This window comes from Gekko japonicus, unplaced genomic scaffold (genome assembly GCF_001447785.1).
Source record: "Gekko japonicus isolate JY-2015 unplaced genomic scaffold, Gekko_japonicus_V1.1 scaffold360, whole genome shotgun sequence".
In the NCBI taxonomy this organism is placed as follows: domain Eukaryota; kingdom Metazoa; phylum Chordata; class Lepidosauria; order Squamata; family Gekkonidae; genus Gekko; species Gekko japonicus.
The window spans coordinates 849,361-874,207 of NW_015172015.1; the positions used below are offsets into that span (position 1 = coordinate 849,361).

Here is a 24,847-nt window from a genome sequence, read left to right on the forward strand (position 1 = left end):
TTGGATTACAGTTCCGCCAGATATCTATGAGATCATTTGAATAGAAAAGATCACCCAGACCTGTGTATCTTTTAATATTTTGTTCTTTACTGGTGGGGGTCTTCGTTTTGTCTAATTGCCTGTCAACTACCAAGTTGAGATCCCCCCCCAGCAATTGGTTTTCATTTGGAGCGTAAAGAGAGATCAGTGTGACAGGTTTGCCTTCCAGAGTGCCTTTGACCATGAGATATCTGCCTTGAGGATCTTTTTTTGTGGCTGAGAAGGTAAAGTTGGTGTTTTTTGTGATTAGGATTGCCACCCCTCTGGATTTAGACGTCCCAGAGGCTAAATATTGGTGTGAAATTTTATTTGATTTGAAAACAGTGGCGTTAGTTTTCCTAAGATGTGTTTCTTGGAGGAAAATTATGTTTGGATGTTGTTTCATTAAATGGTTTAAAACACGTTTCTTCTTGATGACATTATTCAGCCCGCAAATATTGGAAGAAATTATTTTGATCTCATTGAAAGCCATTTTTTGTTTTGAGATTAAATTTAAGGGATGAGTATACCTTGAACCAAACTCACGCTAAAATACAGAGAAAAAATAATCTGCCTTACTTAATGATATGTGAGGAGAGTTGAAGTGGTTACCCTCTTGCAAAAAGGAATAGAGCTGTGCAAGTTTTGCAGTTTGTTTGGATCCTCTCAATGGTACCTGTAACTTTTGAGGGAGAAAACAAATAATGTCAAAACAAAGTTACAAAAATACTTAATAATTATACCAGCTCCAAAATTATGAAGAAAGAGAAGAATAGTATATTACGATGATATAGAATACTGCAACCAAATAAGATCACGTGAAATTTATTAAGAGCTTATACCGTAACCCTTATGAAATATAAGGAGCAACAATCCTGGGGGATGCTTTATCCAAGCTAAACTGTTCTTGTATGACTAAGTATTTTAAGGGGAGTAGCCTACGAAGATAGAAGACTTAGGTGTATATCAAATCCGTGAATAAAATTGATTGTTGTATATAATTATTCCTACAAAGCAAATTGGTTGTACTATAATATACTGATAATACCCCCCCTCCAAAAGCTGTAAAATTTTTCTAGTTGATTCTTGATAGAGGTTTCAAAATGTATCAATTAATTTGGTGAAGTAAATTATTAATAATAAAGTTTTGATAAAAATGTATGATCTTAGGTAAATAAGATTTGTGTATCCCTTATGATTAATTTGGTAGACAATTAATAGCAGTTGATTAGAGTAAAAAATCTCCCCCAAATGAGTTAATTTTGAATAATCAGTGAATTCCAAATTGAGCTGTTTTTATCTGAGAGTAGTTAATTGATGAATTGAACTTTTAAATATATAGAATCAGTACAGCGTAGAGTTAATTGAGATCAGTGTGTTGAAAAACCGTATTTAAAAAAGTTGTGCCCTTTTATCTGCAGCTATCTCAGTAGCCGCAGGAAACTGGTACTTTCAGTACCTAGTTCCTAGAGCAGGGCAAATAAACCTAAAGAAAAGATTTTAAAAAAAACTTGTTTGGAGCAAAAAACCACAGCTCCATTTGGAGACCTTCCCCACACCTTGTAAGAGATGAATATTTAAAAACCATTAACATTACTGACTTAATAAAGTAGAGTAACCTTCATAAAACCTTAAACCCTTTTCCAATAACATATACCACGATACGGGTGAGCTGAAGCACTCAAGATCTTTACAGAGCAACCTCCAGCGGTCCTAATAACCTAACTGTTAAACATGTAGGATACGGAGCATGTACGCGCTGTCACGGTACTTCGGTATGAATGACAACAAATCGACCTCTTTAAAAAGCGTTCTGTTCAAGATGTGCTTGTAGAGGCTTGGGATTCTTCTTGCGCCGTTTCGGATCTAGCGATCTTGTTGGAGTCAAATGGCGGTGGCGAGGGCGAGGTAGCTTCCAAGCCCCGTTTTGCGATCTGACGTTGACTTCCATCGGGCTTTCAAGTTGCAGAGCACGCAGTAATTCTTTTCCTTCTTCTAGTGAGGAAACTCGATAGGTCTTCCCTTGATGCGTGAGCTGCAGCACTAGTGGCGTCACCCATTTGTAGCGGCGATTGGCTTCTAGAAGGGCCGCCATAATCGGTTTCAATTCCCGCCTCTTCTCAAGTGCTTCGGACGGGAGATCCTGGTAGACTTCAATTCTGGCTCCCTTGAAGTTAAGGTGTCCTTTCTGTCTGGCAGTTCGCATGATCGCGTTTTTAAAACGTGTGTCCAAGACTGTTAACAGAATGTCTCTGGACTGCCGTTTTTTAAGAGTTGCCAGGGAGCCTAGGCGATAAGCCTTCGTTATGATCGGGATAATGTCTCCCTCAAGTGGAATCTCTTGTGCCAGCCATTTTGATAAAAAATCATGAAGTTGGAACGGTTCACACACCTTCTCATCCAGCCCTCTGATCTTAAGGTTATTTTGACGGGTAACCATATCTATTTTTAGAGTTCTTTCTGCAATCACCTCGTCCACTTTCCGACCCTCTTGTATTTCGCGCCAATTAAGTTGTGTGTTAGATAACGCACTCCCCGCTACCGCAGCATTCTCATCAATACTTTTTTGCATATTTTCAAGTTGTTCATGAATCGGGCGCATTATTAGAGCCATATTATCAAGAAGTGTCTTTTCAAGTCTGTTCAGTGTCGCTTCAAAGACTGAGGTAGACACCGGGGCATCGGCTTTCCCTCCCCCTGTGCCTGTTGCCGCCATTTTGGCAGGGATACTGCGGCGCTGGCCTGTTTGAAAGGGGCTCGGTTTGGCGCTCAGTTTGACTTGTACCTTTTGTTTTTTGTTGTCCGTTTGATGGCTGGTGGTTCTTGTTTGGACCTCCATAAATTTTAGAACGTTTACAGGGCGATTTTAGTCAGCACGATTTGAAGGTGTGGAGGGTTCTCCGGAGCTCTTGGTTTAGGCGGCCATCTTTCTTGCCCGCGTCGCCACGCCCCCACATTTTCTACTAAGCTGTCAGGGATGTGCATTCAGGTATTTCCAGTCCAAATACATACCTAAAAGTATCTACCAGTATTCTTTTATATACCGTGTTTCCCCGAAAATAAAACACTGTCTTATATTTATTTTTTCTCAAGAAGACACACTAGGGCTTATACCACAAATGCATAGAAATCCTGCTAGGGCTTATTTTTGGGGTAGGTCTTATTTTTGGGGAAACAGGGTATATCTGCGCATTTGGAACAATATTTTGGATTCTCAAAATACTGATAACTGGGTCCTGCATATTGCTGGAAACATTTGGACCCAGCATTTTAAGGCTCCCAGTACTTTTGTTCTTCAGCTTCACAGAAGGGGGGAAGGAGACAACTCTCCTGAGCAATGGGATCAGATAGGGGGAGAACTAAAACTGTCTGCCCAATCATGACAACTGGATTCTGGTTTGACATTAGCTCTGTTGGGCTTGCCACATTGGCCCTGGGTTCTGCTTGGCTTCTTTGGTCTAAACACTGGTTCTGTTGGGCTTATTGTTTCTGTTTGCATTGGGAGGCTTTTGGCCAGCGGTTGCTCTTGTGCATTCATCTATTCGTTTCGTTGCCCCGGGGAAAGTGTATAATTTTTTCCCCATAGGATGGTTAAGGGTACATTGTTCAGGGGACTTGTAGGATTGGACCCCTTAATCCAATTCACTTGAAACTTGGAGTGGGGGTCTTTAGTGGATAGGCAGGCACTTAAAAATGAATCTCTCCCCAGAAGAGTCCCTCATAGGGAATAATGGACCACCCAAAATTTGAAAAAATCCCATCCACATTCTGAAACTATACTGGGGATCTGAACAATCTAGAGTACAGGTATGGATACGCTTCCCAAAATCCAAAAATTCCTGTCCTGATTTTTTTTTCAAGCGCACACCCCTCTAAACTATCCCACAACTTCTGTGGAGGTCCTTTCAGGTTTTACATTTAAGATGAAATCCATGTTTTACTTCGTATGAATTGGGATGAAATTTGATCCCATACCTTCCTTCACAAGGATGGATGAGAAGGAAAACCAATGTTCATTTTTTTAAATAAGTAACTGAAGCAATATAGTAAGCAGTGTGAATTTCTCTATTCCAATAAGTATATATATCTAACGAGGCACTGCAAAAGACAGTCCTCAAACCTCCTCATACAGGGTTAATGGAAAGGACAGACATTTTGCCCACCTAAGAAAGATTGAGAGGGCAGTCTGCACCAATCCAGAGAGGGGGAATTTCATCATGTCCATTCCTAGCTCAATCCCTGCTGAATTAGTTCGAACTCTAATGAGGCAGTAGTCCTTCAATCATAATGATGCTAGTCAAGATTGTGTAATGTCTGAACATAAGATATTCTGCTCACAAGTCACAATTCTTCTTCTTGAAGAACTATGACCCTTTTTTTTGATGCACAGTTCACACAGAGGCCAGTCGTACTAAAGTAGCAAATATATCCTGATGTGCAACAAGAGGTTAATAGTTACAGACAAGGACCTCAATAACGGACATGATCTGCAGTTCTTCCCTCAAGGCTTCCGCTGGCTTCAAACAGGATTTTAAGACCAGAATAGGTGACTCAATGTAACTAGCTGGAAGTTATATTCACTCATCCCAATTACACAAATGTTGGATCTTCTGTTCTTCCCCAATTTCAATTGTATGCCCACCAAAATGATAAAGGGGTGGTAATGGTGGAGAAGACAGTCATATGGGAGAAACCATCTGTCAGCCAGCTAGCTGAATGACTTTGCCTGGCAATCTACCATCTATATACAGTGAATCCTCCTTCTCCAGTAATCTCCATAGCAGTCTCAAGTGCAGGTTTATCCATCTTAATTATGAAGCCCAGACCACAAGAAAGATTTACTCTCATCCAAGCAGGCATGTATTCTCAGAAAGCATCTATCCAGAATATCCCAGTGTGAACCCTGAATCCAAGGTGGTTCGGAAGACCATCTTCCCAACACAGCTATAAAATGAACAACTTGGATTATCCAGATGTTCTGACCCATGTGGATAATCAGTTTGCTAACATAATTAACAATCAAATCGCTATTGAGTCAGACAAACACAAAAGCAGCAGGGAGAAGAAAAAACAACAGCAATTCCGCACCAAAAGGAAGGAGAGTTTAGTGTAGTATAGAGCTTTATTAATGGGAGGAAAGGAGGGGAGAAAAGCAAGAGAATCAAATGAACTTCTCAGTCTGACTGAACAAAAGCAAAGAAATGATTTCTATATATTTCAGATTGGCAGCAAGCCACAATTTGCCCATACACACTTCGTGTTATTCTGCTGAAGCCACCACCAAGACAATAAATAAATAAATAAATAAAATCACCCAATACATTTAGGAACTGCTGCCACCACAGGCAGACATTCATTCATCAATTTCTACCAACACCGACATTTAAGAGTCTCCTGTAAAGAGTCCAGAGGCACTGCTTCCAGCTTCATTATCAGTTTGAAAATGTTTTTTTAATCTTTGGCTGCTTGTGGGAAAGGGAAGAGAATAAAGGCTGAATAGTCTGTTCTACTTGCACTAGGAGACAGCCATATTTAAACTATTCAACAATAATGATGACCATTGCATCACAGTATTTTAAAATACTGTATATCCACAGAGAAGAATCTTATTATACTACTCAGTAATATTTCTAGATTTATAACCTTGAGAGAATAGCTGATCTTATTGTATAAGATGTATTGATTCTACGTGCTACAGTGCAAATTTTAATTAAAACAGACTTACTTAAAAGACTTGGAGGCATATTAATGTTAACATTCTGCAGACTGCAATCATATTAAAATACCCCTGTGCTGTTAGAGAGAACTGCAATTAACTATAGAGTAAACTTGCTTAGGAGATACAGATCATATGCAAGATACATTAATATCTTATTAACTGTGTTGCAGCTTCTAATTGTGAGAAACTTGATGGCTGCAATGATGTAGTCCAGCAGTAAAGTAACTGAACTTTCCAACTTGCTTGAGGTGGACATTTCCCCTACAAAATCTACTGAAATCTATGTGCTTCTGGCGAAGCAGATTTGCTGCTAAGCAGTGTACATAATTTCTCTCACATGGAGATACACTCTGTGCAAGAAAAATGGCACATGGAGCACTACAATTTTTGTTATCCCTGTGCTCTGATAGTTAACAGCTTTTCTTACTAAGACACCAGTAGAAGAGCAGTTAGTGAAGTACTAAAAAGATCCAGAAAATTTTATTATGCATTTAAAATCTGCCTAACCACTTCACCTCTCACCTGCAGGGCAATAGGAAATAAAAGTGCAAAACTAACACAAAGAACACCCAATTTGATATCCCCACATCCAAACCCACCCTCCAAATTGGTGTCTAATGAGAAGGGACTCACCCAGTGCTGCTTTCCAACGAGAAGGAGACGAGCAGCTACTTGCCATGGTGTTCGAAGGGAATGCTATTCTGAGGTGGGGAAAAGACAGCCATTTGTAACAATTCCACTGGCCAATATACAATTTTAAACTAAATTTTTGACTGAAGCTGCACTTGTGAAAGGTGTGTTTTAGCTGCTTTACAGATTTTTTTAAATTTCTCATGGATTAAAAATCCCTACAGAGCTGACAACTTGAAGGAATGTGTTTCGTGACTGATGTAGAAAGAAAGGCTGCTTCAGCAGCAGGTAGCAAACTACAGTATTTGGGAAGTGATTTTTGTTCCAGCACTTCTCAGTTCCAAAGGATCATTATAACTTCAACTGTTTATTGCCAACACTGGCCACTGATTCAAAAAAACATTTTCCTGTATCACAAACAACTACTTTTGCAGAGTATTTTAAGATCTTTCTCACTGAAGACAGACCTCGTCTCTCATAAAAGTACTAAGTTGCATACAGGCCCCATCTGGTGCACTCTGGTCACAAACAACCCCAGAAACACAAACTTGATGCTCAAATACTTTATTAAGGTGGCAGCCACTCTGCTCTCTGAGACAGTACACACAATCTACGATCCCTTGCAACATTAGCTACTCTATATTTAGAATGATCACAACAAAACTGGTTTGTTGTAGAAGTATCTGTTTTAACACAAACAAATGCCAAGTTTCCTTCACTCAATCATGTCCGCAATTCTCTGATCCAAAAATCTGTTCTCATTGGTTTTCAGTTCCCTCTTTTATGTACACAGTTACAGAATATAACATATGCGTACACACCCTTTCTTGCAACAAGAAATGGTATTTAGCAAGGTCAAACTGACTGCCCTTTTCTGTAGGATCTCACACCAGCCAATCACATTCTCACAGACATATCAGGAAAAAAACCTGCCCTTAATGCCTTGACACCTTCCTTTCCAAAAGAAGGAAAAGCAAAGCTGTACGGAATTATTTTGTAACAAGCTTATAAAATTTAAGGCTCCGTTTCTAACTGCTGGGAAATATAGTTGTTTACCAGTACTTCCTCCTGAAAAAAATGTTAATCACAAAATTCTACAAAAATGGGAAAAGCCACTCTGCATAAGTCTGTGTGCACTACTACTGTTCTCTAATCAACTCCCAATAACAAGATCCCCACTCCTTCCCCCACCCCTGATCTTTCTTGCATTAACGGGAAAACTCGATTGAGAGTCCCTAACAGAACAGAACTCCTGAAAATCTGTTCGGGAAAATCTCAGGTCTGAAATTACCAAAAAAGGAAGATCATAGCAATCCCGAATAATCAGAAGTGCTTCATTTAAGAAGGCTTGCTTTCGCAGATAAAAAGAGTGTAATAATGGAACAGAATCCCACTAAATATAGCAATATTGATGTTATACTAGTGAGGCAAATTGGGCTAGTTTAAATGTTTAAGACAGAGCAACATGAGTAACTTCAGATAGCACTGCTAGGAGTAAATCTCGAAGCAACACAGTATCTATCACTCCCTCATCCCAGAAATACAATACAACATGACGCATACAATGGGCATACAAGTATATTTGCATAATTTATTTCTGATTGTTTCACCACCAAAAAGGAAAGACTAATCTGCATGCACACATAACAAAGCAGTGCATCATCTGTTTGATGGGGTGTACCACCACCTCATTCATTTTTCAGGCTAACTAGCCATAAACCTTACATTCTAATTCTCCGAGCTGCAAAGCCTGTGACTGGGCTGCAGTGCTTCTGAGTGCAGATGGTGGATTGTACACCCCCTTCCAGATAGGTAACTAGTTTATCAGGGGGAAAGGGGCCTGCTCTCCAACGTGCTAGCATTTTACGTAGAGGGATATTTTCCTGTGGAAGAGCATTTGGTCATATGAGCCTCTACTATATTCTGAAGTGTTGCAGCCCACACAGGTTTATCAGCTTAGTGAGAGCTAAGCCTTTACTACACCCAAAGGCCCAAGTTACTTGGCAGTTAGGACCTACATAATACTACACAAGGGTTTTGTCAAGGTGTCTGAGCCACTAGAAGGCATCCTAATTTCTTCTAGAAAGGCCTTGTGTATGTTTTGTTTGTTTGTTTCCCTGACATACTGTGGCATATTCCTAACACTGCCTCTGACCAAATAAAAGCCCTTTTTATCTAAAAACCTTTGGTATGATCCCAAAGCTGGCAAAACTGTTGACTGCAATTCTAGTTTGCACCACTAGTTTTCATTCTACTCCCCTGCTCCTATTTAATGTAGCCCTCAAATGGAGTGAATTTTGCATGAATAGTAGCATTGCCCTTTGGTGGTCAGTATCTTAACCTTTACATGCATAAAGGCAGAGCTGTTTTACTTGATCTATAGTCACCTCCTATTAATAATGGAAGGAAATATTTTAGTGAAGGCCAAAATAAGAATCTGGCCAATATGATTGACCTACAAGGTTAACAGTTTATTTAGTACTGAACAGTAGAATTCAACATTTAAGGAGCAAAATGTCTCTTTAAATCCACTTCTTTGCTCTTTATTAACTCTTCGTTCTTCATCATCTTCTGACTTTTGTCTCATTTCCTCTTCCTTCTGCACTTCTTTCTTTGCACCAACTTCAAATTCTCAGCTCCCCGAAGGCTGCACTCACACCCCATCCCCTGGTGCACCAAGGAAATAGTTAATGTTGTTGACCATGACAGGAATTTAATGCTGACAGAATACTGAGGTGCCAGGGGAAGAATTCATATAATTTCACCATGTGTGAAGTGCTCAAGCCACTATGCTTGGATTATTACTATGAAAATAACATTATATAGGCTAAGAATTTCTGTCAAAGATGTTGGCAAGCTGACTGTCCTAAAAGCATAAATATACAGCTCGCAGAGTGAATTCTACAGCGAGAACTATGACTTCCCAGACAGAGTCTTTGTATCTGGAAAAAACATTTAGAGTGGTACCATAGTCAGTCGAAAAAATACTAGAGGAGCAAAATAGTGAACCTTTTAATCTTTCAATGTATACAAACATGCAAAAAGAGAAGCCATATATTTGTAAGCCCCAGTTCTGTTAAGGAGAGGTTAACCCATATCCTCCTACTCCTAACACCAACCTTCACTCCACTCTTGTCTCAGTACTTTCCATCCCTCCCTAGTTCCCATGGTATAGTCCTGTGCTATGCATATCACTCCTGGGAAATACAACACTGTTAGCTGCCAGTCTCTTGGCCCCCTTCCCTTGTGTCACTGAACCCAGAAAACAAAGGAAATACAGGCATGCAACTATTACAGTATTACAGGCCCTTTGAAAGCAGGTCAGAAAGCCACAAACATAGCACTATGCTGTGTTCCCCTGGCGTAGGAAGCATTGTATGATGCCATGGTGGCAAAGCAAGTGTAGGCTGATGCCATGTGTTACTTGACTGCTTGTCTTGGAGTAACAGCCTCTCACCCTTCTGCGTGGCATGCTTTAAAGATGTAGCTTGTATCTTGGAGGTGTATCTGCACTGCTGGCACACTACATCTTCACCACAAGGATTAAAGCCTTAAGTTGGAAACAGATTTTGCTATATGCCTTACTACTATCATTCAGTATTTAAAAACTACATTACAAACCAACTTTGCTTCTGTAAGTATTAGATTACAAACTTTCAAGCATTCTTTTATATAACAGTCTGAAGAACTCTACAGAAAATTTCCATTACTGTGCAACCTGAAAGGACATTTTTGACCAGATATATGAAACTGTTCACTGTGTAATATTACTGGTTTGAATTAAACAGCTGGTTTTTTAAAGGTGTGTTAACAGATTATTCAAATGTAACATTGTCAGAAGCTTTCCTCTGAAGCACAACAGAAAGGCAGACAAGGGACTTGAGCTCTCCCGTCTTGGATGGGGTTACAACCCCCCTGAAAAATCAGGTTCGCAGCTTGGGAGTTCTGCTCAACACAGTGGTCACCTTAGAAAATCAGGTAGCCGCAGCGGTTTGGAGTACTTTTGCCCAGATTTGGTTAGTGCCCCAACTAAACTCGTTCCTAGCTCAGTTTGACCTAACCACAGGGATCCATGCCTCAATTACATCTAGATAGGACTACTGCAACACACTCTACTTGGGGGGCTACCCTTGAAGAGTGTTTGGAGTCTGCAGTAGTGCAGAAAGCTGCAGCTAGACTGCTAGTTGGGGCCAGTTATCAGGATGATGTGACCCCAATTCTAAAGCAATTAATACTGGCTTCTGATCTGCTCCCAAGCCCAATTCAAGGTGCTGTTTTTTGACCTTTACAGGATTACATGAATTGGAACTGGCACATCTGAAGAACTGTCTCCTTTCATATGTTCCTGCCCAGGAACTAAGATGATTGGTTGATGGGACAGTCAAGAGGGCCTCACCCTAAGAAGCCCATCTAGTGGATACACAAGAGAGGGCTTTCTTCAGTGGCAGCCCTACAATTATGGAACCTCCCAGGGAGATGTGCCTGGTCTTCTCACTCTCTACCTTTAGGAGGCAGCTGAAGACAGCTTTATTCATCACTGCAGTTGGATTAGTTTTCAGTTTTTCTGCTACTGGCAATTTTAAATATTGATTTTACACTAGTGGTTTTTATATATTTGATAGCGTTTTGTTGTTGTTTACATTGTAAGTGCTTTGAATTCCTGTAGCATAGAAAGGTGGCTAATAAATGTTTGCTGGGAGGTACTAGATAATCACCAAGGGGCTCATACTGAAATTCAGAACATTTTATTACACAGGGTAAACCTACAAAGGAATCCAAACGGTATCAGAGAGGATCACAGCTCATTATGTTTGACAATCAGTTTGGCCCTTCAAGGAGTCCTTTTGGGTTTGACTACTTTACACAGGAGTAAAGATTGAATAGGTTGGCCTTTCTATACTCTGCTTGCAGTGAAGCCCAAGGACAGGCCATACAACAGACTGCAGCCTTCTAGAAGGATTGTCAAGCTGAAATTTATAAAGTGTTCCCTAACAATCTCAGACAATTAAGTTAGCCATGTTTCTACTTGAAGAATAATTTCTCTCACAAAATGAGTAACAAAAGTTGACTCTCATTTGCCTATCTACCGGAAGTGCTTTTTGGAAGGTTTTGGAGAGGCTGGAACCAAAGCCAAACACACTGGACATAAAATGCAAACCTGTCAATTTGAAGCACTTTAATTAATTTAGTTCAAAGTATATAGCCAACCATATTAAAAATATATTAGTTTATTATCTTCTTCTTAAAGAGTTAAGTAACTAACAAATATAACAAGAACATTACCATTCGAGCTATATTTACATTGAGCTATTACATATTCATACATGCTGCAGGGTCAACCAATCCGAATAAAGCGAAATTGTGTCAGAACAGAAAGTTGAGCTGTGTGCATCTGAGGAATACTGTTCCTTAGAATATCCTCTTTTTCATCAAAAGGCCTCAAAGACTGACCATTATCTCTGAACACAAACACAAGTAATGCAGAAAAATGTTAATAAACTGAACTTTATGTATGTAACTACTTGCACTGAACTTTGCCCACAGCTCACATCAGATTTTAAGGGAGTCATTTAGCAAAAGAGTGAGTATCTTGCTTTATCCTTCTCTCACATGCAACACAAAAACTTGGCTATTATATAGAGATGTCCTAGAAAAGTGAGATGTTGGTCTACAAACACTGGTTGGAAGTTTAGTGCCTCCTAAAATGGAAATATTGGCATAAATTGGAAATCATGGCATAGTGTGCTGAGCTTCAAATGCCCCAATACAAAAGAAAGCAAGTAATTTCAGAGTCTAAAAGTGTCAGGTCTTGAAGGAACTCATTCCCAACAACAGTCTCTTGGCAGTGATTTGTTTATTGAGAGGTAAAGAGGTCTCAAACATAGACGAGTCTGAGTCAGAACTGGCTCCTTTGGCACCAGTTCCCATATTATACATAATTCAAACAATCCCCCCCAGTGACCAGTCCAATCACACCCAGACATCCAGCTCACCAAATCTACTGTGCTTCATTAACCCTCCCCCAGCACCTGCAAGCATATGGTTACATTATCTACCAGTGTCTGGTACTCAAGGCCAAGCACGTATACTTCCCACTATAGGGAGGCCCCGCATGAACGCAGTTACAAGCCAGCACAATTCTCAGCAAAGCAGTCTCACTTACACCCCCATACCCCCCCCCCCCCCAATTCCCAGCTAAAATGAAACCAGACAGTGAACTACAGAAACCAAAGGCAGACAGTTAACAAATACATGGCAAATGAGGCCAGAGTTTGACATCCCCCCCCCAAAAAAAAATCCCTCAACCCCCAGGTTTGTGAGAATGGGTTCTATGGAATGCTTGAACTAATTTTGGGGCCTTGACATGATCGCTCCGGACCCATTCATTGTGACTAGGGTCAAAATCACTCCACTTGATTAGGTAATAAAGGTGGCCCTGTTTCATCTTAGAGTCCAAAGCCTCTTCCACCACTTGGTGGAGTTCCCCATCCACCATCAGGGGAGATGGAGCCGGAGGTCGAGATCTCCATCTCAAGGGTCCAGAATCCTTCTTCAGTAGACTGAAATGGAAAACAGGATGAATTTGTCATAAGTTCTTTGGCAAGTCCAGTTCCACAGCTACTTTGTTAATGATTCCCACCACCTTAAAAGGTCCTACATATTTCCAACCGAGTTTCTTCCCAGGCTGTAATCCCCTCAGGTCTTTAGTGGAGATGTACACAGAGTCCCCAGGGTTAATGTCCCACTCCAGGGCTCTGTTTTTATCCGCCTGGGCTTCATAATCCTCTTTTGCCTTGACTAAAGTCTGTTGGAAAAGAGTCCATTGTTTGGCTAACTCTGACCACTAGGCACGCAGGTCCCCAGACCCATTGGGTTACCCCACAACTGTGGGAAGAGGGATCCCCTCATACCCATGTACCACTCTGAATGGGGTGGCCCCCTGTGGAGCTATGCACAGAATTACTGAAGTTATATTCTGCATATGGGAGCAAGTCCAGCCAGTTAACCTGCTAATAGTTAATGAAACATCTCAAGAACTACTCCATAACTTGATTGGTTCGCTCGATTTGGCCATCTGTCTCTAGGTGGTAAGCACTACTGAGTCCTTGCTTAAACCCCAGGAGCTTCAGCAATTCCCTCCAAAAAGCAGCCACGAATTGGGACCCCCTGTCCAAGATGATCTTTCTGGACACTGACTACAGTCTCACAATGTGATGCATGAATAACTGCACCAGTTTTTGGCAGAGGGTAACTGCTTACAGGGGATGAAGTGGGCTTGCTTTGAGAAAACCACCACTCAAATCCAACTTAATGAAAATGCGGCCTTGGGCGGCCTCCGCCAACAAATCCTTTATTGGGGGAGGGGATAGGCATTGGACATTGAAACAGCATTCAGGCCCCAATAGTCTCAACCCTCCATCCTTTTTGTTACGGAATAGCACAGGAGTGGCAAACGGTGAAGGCGCCAGCTGGATGAACCCCTGGGCCAAATTCTCATTAATAAACTTTTGCAGCTCTTCCTTCTCGGCTGGACTCATGGAATACAGCTTGGGCATTTTGTGGCTAGGCAAGATTTCAATAGCACAGTCAGTGTTCCTGTGAGGGGGAAGTTCATCCGCCTTCTCCTCTTCAAATACTTTAGCCAAGTCTCTGTATTCAGGGGGGATTTGGTTTAGCTCTTCCCTGGCCAGGCATACCTGCTCCTACACCAGTTGCAGCTTCCCCCCATCACTCCCAGTTCCAGCTATCCACCTTACAGTGAGGGTCCAGAAACTGCAGGGTTCCTACACTCCACTGGATAAAGGGGTCATGTGCTCTGAGCCTGGGGCTCCCCAGCACAATTGGGAACTTAGTCGAGTGGTTCACAATGAAAGACTGCAACTCTCAGAGAGAGCCCACTCCCACCAGTAGGTGGCTGTTTAGCACCCTTCACAGCAGGTCTCAGCCTTTTCCCGCCGGCTACTGAGGCTCCTCTTCACTGGATGAGATGCTTTCCAAATCCTCTCGCTCTTCTGATTGGAGGGCTCTCCTGACGGTTTATCCCTCTTCTCTGTCCCCTTGCACTCTTCTTTCTTGGCTCCACTGGGGCTTCTCTCATACAGGTAATTGGCGGTGAAATGTCCAGGGGCTCCACACTTTAGGCACAGTCCCCACCACACTCTCTGCTCTCGGTCGTTCCCAGACCCCTGGAGATGACCTCACTGCACCTTTGCCTCCCTGCTTGGTGCCTTTGCAACAAGCTTGGGGTGGTACATCTTCAAAAGGTTGCAGTGATTCTCCACCTCGCATGCCACCTGAATCCAACCATTCAGGGTTAAGGGTTTTTTTTGGGCTAGTGCCTTGTCCAGGATGGAGTGATTTAGGCCTGCCCGGTAGAACTCAGTGAGCACTTTCACAGGCCAACCCTGCAATTTGGCTGCATTTGACTTGAATTTGTCAGAGAACTCTGACTGACCGGCTACCCTGCTTCAAACCCCAGCTCCAGTGGGTCTTCGTATTGTTGGTGGAGGGCCCTGATAGAAGCATCCACATCATGGAGTTCTGGGCCCCCCACATTATACAGTCCCACAAACCAGTCTGCTGCGTGGTCTCACAGCCGGGACCCCAGGCAATCCACCCTGTGTGTCTGAAGTGAAGGTGTGACCCCCACTCCCTCAGGAACTTCCAGACCTGGGCCACGAAGAACGCCAGCTTCTCCAGGGTGCCACTGAAAATGGCTTTGAATATGTCTCAAGAGGCCCGCAGGGCCAGGGTGCAGAGGGGGTAATTCACTGCCTTGAGGGGGGCCCCACCTGGGCCTCATCCCCCCACCTGCAGCCCCAAGCCGCAAAGCTCCTGCTGGATCACATCCCGGATGGCATCCATCAGGCCACCCAGGGCAGCCTGGGTGTCCCTGTGTAGCTTTGCAATCTCTGCCTGCAGCTCCTGTCGAACATGTTCGATTTCTGTCTCTTCCCGACTGCGTCTCTCGCCTTCAGCTCTCATGACCATCAAGCACTCAGGGTCATTGTGGAAGAGCCCGAAGGCCCAACGATGATCTCCCTCCAATTGCCCTTGCCAGACACCTGTGGCCCCCAATGAAGGGGTGGCCCAATTCGGTGCATCCCACTGCCCCAGCTCGAACCGTGGCTGTTTCTGTTTCACATCTTTCCCCTTAGGCCCCTCTGCAGGTTTAGCAGGGCCCTCCTTGAAGTTAGGCGACTTTGGAGGAGTCTTAGGTTCACCTTCCTCGTCTACCAAGTTCATCATGGTTGTGGTGCTCCGGGTTGAGGGAAATGCAGTTCTGACACTATGTCAGGTCTCGAAGGAACTCACTCCCAACAACACTCTCTTGGCAGTGTTTTGTTTATTGAGAGGTTAAGCCCACCAAATCTACTTTGTTAACCCTCCCCCAGCTCCTGCAAGCATACGGTTACATTATCTACCAGTGTCTGGTACTCAAGGCCAAGCACGCGTACTTCCCACTATAGGGAGCCCCCAGCGCAATAGCAAAACAGTTTCACGCCCCCCCCATACACTCCCCTCCAATTCCCAGCTAAAATGAAACCAGACAGTGAGCTACAAAAACCAAAGGCAGACAGTTAACAAATACATGGCAAACGAGGCCCGAGTTTGACAAAAAGAGGCTTTATTTCAGGTAATTTACATAGTTAAAATACACGCTTTCTTCCTCTTTCTTCGAGGTCTGGGGTCTGCAGGAGCTTGACTTTACACACGGAAGGATTAAAAAAGAGTCTCAAAATCAGCAAGCTTCTATATACTCCCACAACATGCCCTCATTCAAACCCTAAGGAAAAATCTCTTTCCTTGCACCATCCAGCATACATGCCCAGAATGTTACCTCTGAGGCCAAGAAGTATCATCTTATCCACTGTAGACCTGGAGACCTCAGTTAATTTAAACCTGTTTAACAAAATTTTCCCTCATTTTTTTGGAGTGGACGTTAACTTTATTTTATGAATATTAATATGTTCAGAAATGTATCGAATAGCTAACCTTTGCTTGCACATGAAGTGAGCTAAAGGCTGCAAAGAAAGCAAAGGTACAGTACAAATGAATTTATATTATGACTAGCAGAAAAGCCCGTTGTGAAACCGATACAACGGGATCTAGAAATATGTGGTCTGTAACGAACGCATAGGCTGGATGGTGGTAAGGTATTGGGTGAGGGTGGGAGGGGGGTAGGGGAACGGCAGCGGCGGCCGGAGGCCTCTGCATCCCGTTGCTGGCCCTGGAGTGAGTGGGGGGGAAGGGACCCGGCCTCCAGTTGCCGGCCCAGGAGTGGGTGGTGGGGGAGGGGAAGGGAGCGGGCGACTGGAGGCTTCTGCCTCCTGTCTCCGGTCCTGGAGTGGGGGGGTGGAAATGGACCCGGCGGCCGGAGGCTTGCACCTCCAGTCGCCGGCCCTGGAGTGGGTGGGGTTGGGTTCTCGTCACCTCAATCTGACTCAGGTCTTTCAACACCCCTCCTGAAATCAGTGGTTCTGGAGTGGGCAAGCACTTCTCATCTTCCACAGTGAAGACGGAGGCAAAAAATGCATTTAGCTTCTCAGCCATTTCCCTATCATCCTTCAATACTCCTTTTACCCCTTGGTCGTCCAAGGGCCCCACTGCCTCCCTGGCTGGTTTCCTGCTTCTAATGTATTTGAAAAAAAAATTATTGGTGGTTTTTACGTTTTTTGCTATATGCTCCTCATATTCCCTTTTTGCCTGCCTGACCACAGACTTGCATTTTATTTGCCACTAGCAGTAAAGCCCGTTGTGAAAGCAATACAACGGGATCTAGAAAGAGGCTCTGGGGGAGTGCTCTGGCTTTGGGCAAACAGTGTCAATTTGCTGTGGTGACCTCAGCAGGGTATAATGACAGAGTCCACTGTTTTCTCCAGAGGAACTGATCTCTGCTACCTGAAGAGCAGTTGTAATTGTGAGTGATCTGTAGCCCTCACCTGGAGATTGGCAGCAATTGTTACCCAGGACAAAATGGCTGGTTTGGAGGGTGTAGTCTATGGCATTCTACCTGTCTGAGGTCCCACCCCTCTGCAAACCCCACCCTCTCCAGGCTCCACCCCTCAAATCCCCAGGAATTTGTCAGCATGTAGTTGGCAACCCCATCTCCTTCCCAGCTAGCCACCAACCTACCATTATCTGCCCCTTTGACTTCAGCTGACTTCTGCCCTCCCTTCTGCAGAGCAGTTGTAATTCTGAGTGCTCTCCAGCCCTCACCTGGAGATTGGCAACAATGGTTCCCTATGTGGGACTGACTGGTTTGGAGGGTGGAGTCTATGGCAGTGTACCTGTCTGAGGTCCCACCCCTCCTCAAACCTCACCCTCTTCAGGCTCCATCCCTCAAATCTCCAGGAATTTCCCATCTGGAGTTGGCAACCCTATCAGGACTGGCCCCAATGTGTTTTCTCCCAATGGCCAAAGTAGGTGACAGGACCAAACTTAGTTGCCTACCAATACGGCACTGAGGGGAATGTAGGGTTGCCAGCTCTAAGGAGGGAAATACCTGGAGGTTTGGGGGGTGGATTCTGTAGAGGACAGCATTGGGCGGGGGGTGGAAGGACTCAGCAGGTATAATGTCATAGGGTCTACCCTCCAAAGCATCCATTTTCTCCAGGGGAACTGATCTCTGTCATCTGGAGATCAATTGTAACAGTGGGAGATCTCCAGGTCCCACCTGGAGATTGGCAACCCTAGGGGAAGTCAGCTGCACAGCAGGGGGTTGAAGAGAATGTCTGGCTTTACAAAAAAAAAAACCCCACAGCCTCTGCCTAGGGAAAGGGCAGCTGACATCATTCTCCTCTCCCCTATGCAACTGAAAATTCCAACTGCCTTGCGGAGGGGGGGTGAGTTTGAGGTGTGGAATGGAGTGACGTCCAATCAGCTTCCATATGCAAATGACCTTGGAACGCTGGGCGGGACTGCACTAAGCAGCCAGTCAACCCAGCCAGTGTCCTCTGAGTGGCATTTCTTCCGGCCTAACACTAAGGATGTGAAATTTAGAACGTTCATATAGAACTTTCATACTCAATTATAATAAGGGAGAGATTAGAGATGGGCATGAACTGGCTCATGAACTAAAGTCCGTGATGAATTTTGGGCGGTTTGTGGTTTGCAAAGTGAAGTTCATGGCAGGTCAACTGGCACAAACTTTCCACGAACTTTCAAGCGGTTCTGTGAATGGATACATTTCTAGACAATTTTTGCTCAATCAAAATGTTTACCAAACTTCAAAGCAACAGGGGGTGGAAAATTAGGGGTGTGGACACACACAAAAAATCAGCATTTTTTGGGTCCGGGTATACTGAACCTGAAAAATACTGGTATTTCCTGATATTCCCGAATTCCAGTATCAGTATGGCACTGGGATTTGGGAAATATTCAGAATTGTTGAGTTTTTTTTACTCCATTATATTCTATGGGGATCATTATAGTCAACAGTCCCCATAGGCTATACTGGAGAATCGATTCAGAGGTATCTGGGGCTTTGTGGGGGCTGTTTTTTGAGGTAGAGGCACCAAATTAGAAGCTTAGCTGCTGGTGGCTCTCCTCAAAAAACCTCCCAATTTTCAAAAAGATTGACCATGGGGTCCATTTCTAGGGGCCTCAGAAGAAAGTGTCCCCATTCTCCATTGTTTCCAATGGAGTGAAAAAAATGTGTTTAAAGGGGCAGCAGCGAGTGAACTCTGAAGGCATTTAAAGCGATCACAGTCCCTTTAAATGCCCTGTAACTGTGGCTAATCTGGAGCCCCCAAAAACCCTGAATATAACTGAGACTATTTTCAGATAGTTGAATCATTAGCTCCATCGTGATTGGCTGAGAAAACACCCAATAAATAATAAGGTGTTTATTGCAAAAAAATTTCAGCCCAGTTTATACCAAGCATATAATCCTAGGGGGAATTCTCCAGCCTTGGAAACACCACCAAGGGCCCTCCAAAGCTTAACAGGCACTGCTGGTTACCAATAACAGAGTTCCCATTCTGCTCTATGGGATCAGAATGCTATATAGATCCCTCAGCTCAGCCCTGCACCCTCTCCTCGGTTGGGTGATGGCAGTTAGACAAAGAGCAGAGCACATTCATTTACTCCTGGCTGTGAACACCTCTCCCCTGGTGGGGTTTGGGTGTTAGGTGGGCTCAGGGCTCTGAGCTGCCCCATCTCTCTGCTCACACTGTGCAGAGGGGCTTAGCTACTGGATGCCCCGGCTTAGGACCCACATTTTATACCCTTCTGGGGTTGGGGGGCTATGAGAGTTGTAGGCATGCTTCCCTTGCTTGTGTTGTGTGCCTAGCGTACCTGGCCAAGATGCCACAGGGTTACTTTTGGGCGCCCCTGTTGAAACTCTGGGGGTGTCTGCCTTCCTGTCCTTCAGAAACTACCTTTGGAGACTGGGGGTGGTGGTGGCTGCAAATTTAGGGGGGCTGGCTGAAAGGAGTCTGACCAAGAGAAGTTTTCCTGGGAGTTCGGTTTCACTGGCTTGTTCTTGAGCCAGGCAGAGAAAAGGGAGGGGGAAAAACTCAACCCATTAAAATTGAATCAAGTACCTGAAAGGTTAGTTAGAAAAGAAAAGCAGGGCCAAAATCTAAAATGAAATATGAACTACTTGTACATAAAAATAAAATAAACCACACTTTAACAGAATAAAATTCAAAATAAAGAAAATACCTTCCCATTTCAGTCCAAAAAATCTAGGTGTAAAGTACCTTATCAGAGCCAATGTGGCTTCAGTAGTGCTATAAGCCTGATGTCATTAGCTTATATATAGTAGTGCTAGATGATGCAATCCTGATGTATATACTCAAGTTGGGTGATACAAAAAATACTGCAACGTCATGGTAGATAGGAATTTAAAGGGATAGTACCAATCATCAAAAAACAGCACAGCAAATATCATACAATACCTAATAATGCAAATAAAAGGGCAAAAAACAATGCACCAAATATTATACAACCCCTACTTATACTGATAACCAATCTATTTGTTCACTGAGACCATGCGGGACTAAAGTCTTCAAAGCATGAATCCAGAATGTTTCCTTGGCCTTCAAATTTTGTGCCAGCTGCAGAATGCCTGCTTGGACTTGTTCAAGAACAAAGAAACACAGGTGTCTCTCGTTGTGGCCAAAGGCTGTGAAGTAGTTAACCAACAGAGCATTTTCCCTCCTAAGACGAATGCAGTTTCTATGCTCCCCAATTTTAATCTAGATGTGCACCCCCACATAGGTAAGGTCACAACATTTTATGACACAAATGTCTGATTTTGAATTACAACTGAAGAATCTGGATCAAAATTGGAAGCTATTTTATTTACTTTGAATTTTACTCTGTTAAGGTGTCGTTTATTTTATATTTTGGCACAAATTAATATTAGAAAACTGTTTTTCTTATTATTTCTAGGCACAGAATAGCAGTATCATTCAACTCGTGTGCATCTTCATTTGACACAGGGCTAGATCCTGGGAGGCCTCCTCACATGAAATATTTCTCTTGTGTCTTTTAATTTCTTTTTTGAAGTAAATACAATAAATTGGTTTACTAAATTTGACTTTTAAAATAATATAAATCATTAGAGACAGCATTTTAAATTGTTAGTAGAATATTATTTTCTTCCTTAACAGCACTCTTGTTTTGGTCCTATATCTACTAGTGTATTGTCTTTTGATTTTAATAAGAGCCTATTTGTACCTTCTATTGGAAAGTCCAATTGAATTGAAACGCATTAGGTCACTATTGTTTTCTCTTGGACACATTACTTTTTATTATAGTTTGAGGCTTGTGTTGGGCCCTGATATGCTTTTAAATGTCTTTGTAATAAATACATGTATTTTTATGTACAACTAGTTCATATTTCATTTGCGATTTTGGCCATTTTTGCTTTCTAACTTACCTTTCAAGTACTTGTTCCTGAGCCAGTCCATAGATTCCTGGCTGTAACTGCAGCTGTCTTTTCCAGACAGAGCACTGGGGAGACCTTTTTTGGGGGGAGTCCTTAACCAAAAGCACAGAAATGTAATCCGCCCCCAACTTGGAGAGACTGTAGAGAAGTGGGTTCCCTGTGCATTTGGTGTGTGTAATTTTGACCCTGCGCCTGACATTCCCCCCAAAAGCACTTTCCGGGGGGCATTTTCTTTGGGGGGCTGTAACTCAGATCCCTTAAGTCTGATCTGCACATAACTTGGAGGACATGTAGAGGAGCATCAGGGGGAGGTCCGTGGCATGTTTGATATCTCTAGCTTGCACAGGGTCCATTCTATACACTCCTGAACCTGTGCCTGTCATTTCCCCAGAATGCACTTTCCTGGGGACACCTTCTTTGGGGGGGCCATAATTCAGATCCTGTAAATACAATCAGCACCAAACTAGGCAGGCAGGTAGAGAACAGTCAGCTGGAGAACCCCTATGACTTTGGTGTCTCTAGCATGCCAGGGGGCATTGTACCACGTCATAAATCTTACAAACCAAAGAGGTTCATTTGGCACCTAAAAGTTCATGATGGTTCGTGGCTCACAAACCGGGCACACCATGAACTGAACAGCACTTTCCTGGTTCGTGCCCATCCTTAATTATCTTGTGCAGAATCAGGGTTAGCAGAAAACTTTAACATTCTTCAAAACCCTGAATATTTAATTGTGCAGATTCTTTTATTTAGATTTTGCAAAAAATGTTTCTGTCAGAGTATTACTTCTCTGCTTCTCCAGACACAAATACCATGGCCATGAAATGCTGTTTGGGGGGGGGGAACAGGGGACCCCCCCTCCAAGAACAGTATGAGTGTGAGGTCTGCAGTGGATGTGAGGCAATCAACCAAAGTCTTCTCTTCCTCTGCACGCAGAAAAGTTCTGCAAGATCCAATTCAGTATGTTATAGTAATATTTTTGCATGCTATTGCAGCTATTTGTGTTGGATCACAATTTGTATTCCCACAGTGCTGCAATCTTCAGATTCCACTTTCTAATTTAGGGCTGTTGCATGCTCAACAGATTTTTGTCCTTTGTATCAGAGACTGTTTAGTGTTTAGGAGACTGCAGAGATTCAAATACTCTGATGCTTCAGGTTATGTATCTTCAACAACCACCACCATGAACAGAAGCTTAAAAATGTGGAAAGAGTAAGAAAGTAAACAATCAAACAAAAAAACAGCAAAACGTAGAAATAAGTTTTTATCAATGAACATGACTTACAAGCCCCCATTTTTTAATTAAGGATTGTTGTAATAGTAAGAAAGCTTTACTAATTTTTGCTAGGAAGTAGTTTTCTTATAGAATGGTCTCAATTTTTAATTTTATTACAATTAATATTCTGTGAACAAACTTGCTTCCATACACTTTGGGGGGGGGGGGGGAAGAGTGTGAATTGTTACCCAGTAGAACATTTTCAGTTAATAAAATGAACCACTGATACTAGAGTTTTAAACTGCTGTATTATAAACTTGTCAATTCTTCCATTTCTTAACTTATTGTCTAGCAGTCCTTATTCACTGATTTAGAAGTGTGGTAGTCTAAACATCATCCTTCATGACTGTATCATCCACATTTATGTACTGATCAACCACAGAAGTTCTTGCTTATTTGGCACTTTGACATCCAACCAAACTCATTAATGCTTCTAAAGAGCCATTTTCTTGACACAATCTTGCCTAAATCCTTCGTGCTGCCTGATTTCTTTCAGTAACACAGGTCTCTCTCACTCACGCTCCTCATTACACAGATATACCCTGACGTTAAACTCTAACCAGTAGTCCAGTTATTGTTTCTAAATTCACAGCTGTTTCTTTGGCTGCTGTTTTGTACTGGAAAGAGTAACATAGCCCAAAGAGATGCCATTTTTCCTTGCTCAGGATTCCATGTGATGAGTACCTTATTGGTGGTGCCTGCATTAAATGACAAATTGGGGAAACGGGCTAAATCAGGCACAAAACCTGAAAGGCTCTTAGTTGTTGATCAGTAGTTTTCTGCAGAAGCATGAATTTCCAAAGCAAGGGAGGCAGAAGCAACAAAAATGTAACAAAATTGGGTCAACTCTCATCCTGCTTCACAACTATGCATACAACAAGCATTCACATTATAGCCTCTTGTACGACTTGATCCTATAATTCAACTAATAGTATTTTAAGCATTTGACATACAAAAATAGTGCATACTGCATGGGAAAAGTTATGATTGCAATTAGCATGTTTAGAGGTCAGAGGTCACAGTTTCAAAGTTAAGAAGCCAGTTTACTGCACAGGATGCAGATTCATTCAACTAATCTAGCTCAGTTTCACACTTTCATCAAGGATGTATGTCCAAAGCTAGTTTGGAAACCATTTTTCTCAAACTTATGCAGAGGATTCTAAAAGTGCTAGAAGAGAAAAGAAAATCAAAGCTGTATGAACAGTACAACTACCTAACACAATTAACAAAGCACGCAAAATAGACTTAGTCTTATTTTATCAGACATAACAATTTCAGACACACAACAGTTTAAAGTACCCCCCTCTTATATTAGATAGAGACTGCAGATGCTAATACCAATCAGAAATTAGTAACCATTTCCCACAGAAGGCAATTTGTTTTGAAATACAGCCCATGCTATGTCAATATCTCTGGGAAGTGCCTCAGTTTATTATTCATCTTTAACTTTAGATAGACTGAACCTGTACCAAAGATAAGAGGAGAGTGCTTATTAATCCTCCTTCTCCATGAAATGTAACACATACAAATGGTATTCATTCATTTACCCAAGGCTTCTGAGAGCTGTGCTGGTTAGAAAAAAATACAAGCTTTACATCACTTGATAATTCACATAGTGTAACAAAAGTCCCTGAAATTTGCATGGGTGTTAAAGGCTGTACCCAGCAAATACACAAATATCTTAAAATACAAACAGAGGAGATATCCATCCATAGATTTTAGCACCCTTTACACTTAAACCACAAAGGGTTAAGAGTTAGGGCCTTCATAAGAGGCTATTCAGCAAATTTCGGATCAGCTAAAAGAACTGCATATCTAACTATAACAACTGTGAGATGAACTTCCCCATCAGGAGTATTTTTATTCTTAAGTTTCATTCTGAGGAAGGCTACTAAATTCCTACTTCTTTTCCCACAAAAATGAATCAGAATCTTTTTGTACCTGTGAGGTTGACATGCGCGAGGTATCTTGTCGGCCTGTTAAATCAGATGAGGAGATATTGACAGGGGCACCACGATGCAATCGCATACTCACTTTCCGTTCTCGCTCCATTCCAGATACTGGACGAGGAGAGGTGTTTGCTGACAAAAAGATTTTTAAAAGTCAAGAACTATACTTGTTGATTGTGTTAAATCTGCAGAACTCTTCAGAGATGAATGTCAGAAATTCTGCTGTTCTTAACTATATTGTGCTGAGGAAGGGTCAACAAAACCTCAATACTATATACTGTTTAAGGCACTGTGCGTTATTCAGTATTGGTGTTTGCCAAGAAGAGAGCAGACAAACCACACTTCAAGAACATGGT

General features: G+C 42.5%; 1 protein-coding gene across 4 annotated transcripts in view; it reads right to left on the reverse strand.

Moving 5' to 3' along the window:
• The window catches only part of CSNK1D (casein kinase 1, delta), a 56,408-nt gene that overhangs the window by 6,476 nt on the left and 25,085 nt on the right, over positions 1-24,847 (reverse strand). Inside the window, exons 8-9 of one of the 4 annotated variants that reach the window (XM_015420386.1) lie at positions 24,484-24,623; positions 6,371-6,438 (exon numbers count right to left, since the gene is read on the reverse strand). In XM_015420386.1, the coding sequence (XP_015275872.1) occupies positions 6,406-6,438; positions 24,484-24,623 (173 nt within the window). In that variant the 3' untranslated portion in view covers positions 6,371-6,405. Of the gene's footprint in view, positions 1-6,370; positions 6,439-12,803; positions 12,928-23,026; positions 23,711-24,483; positions 24,624-24,847 lie in introns of those variants that run through there. The other 3 variants (XM_015420384.1, XM_015420387.1, XM_015420385.1) reach the window with 3 other exon arrangements.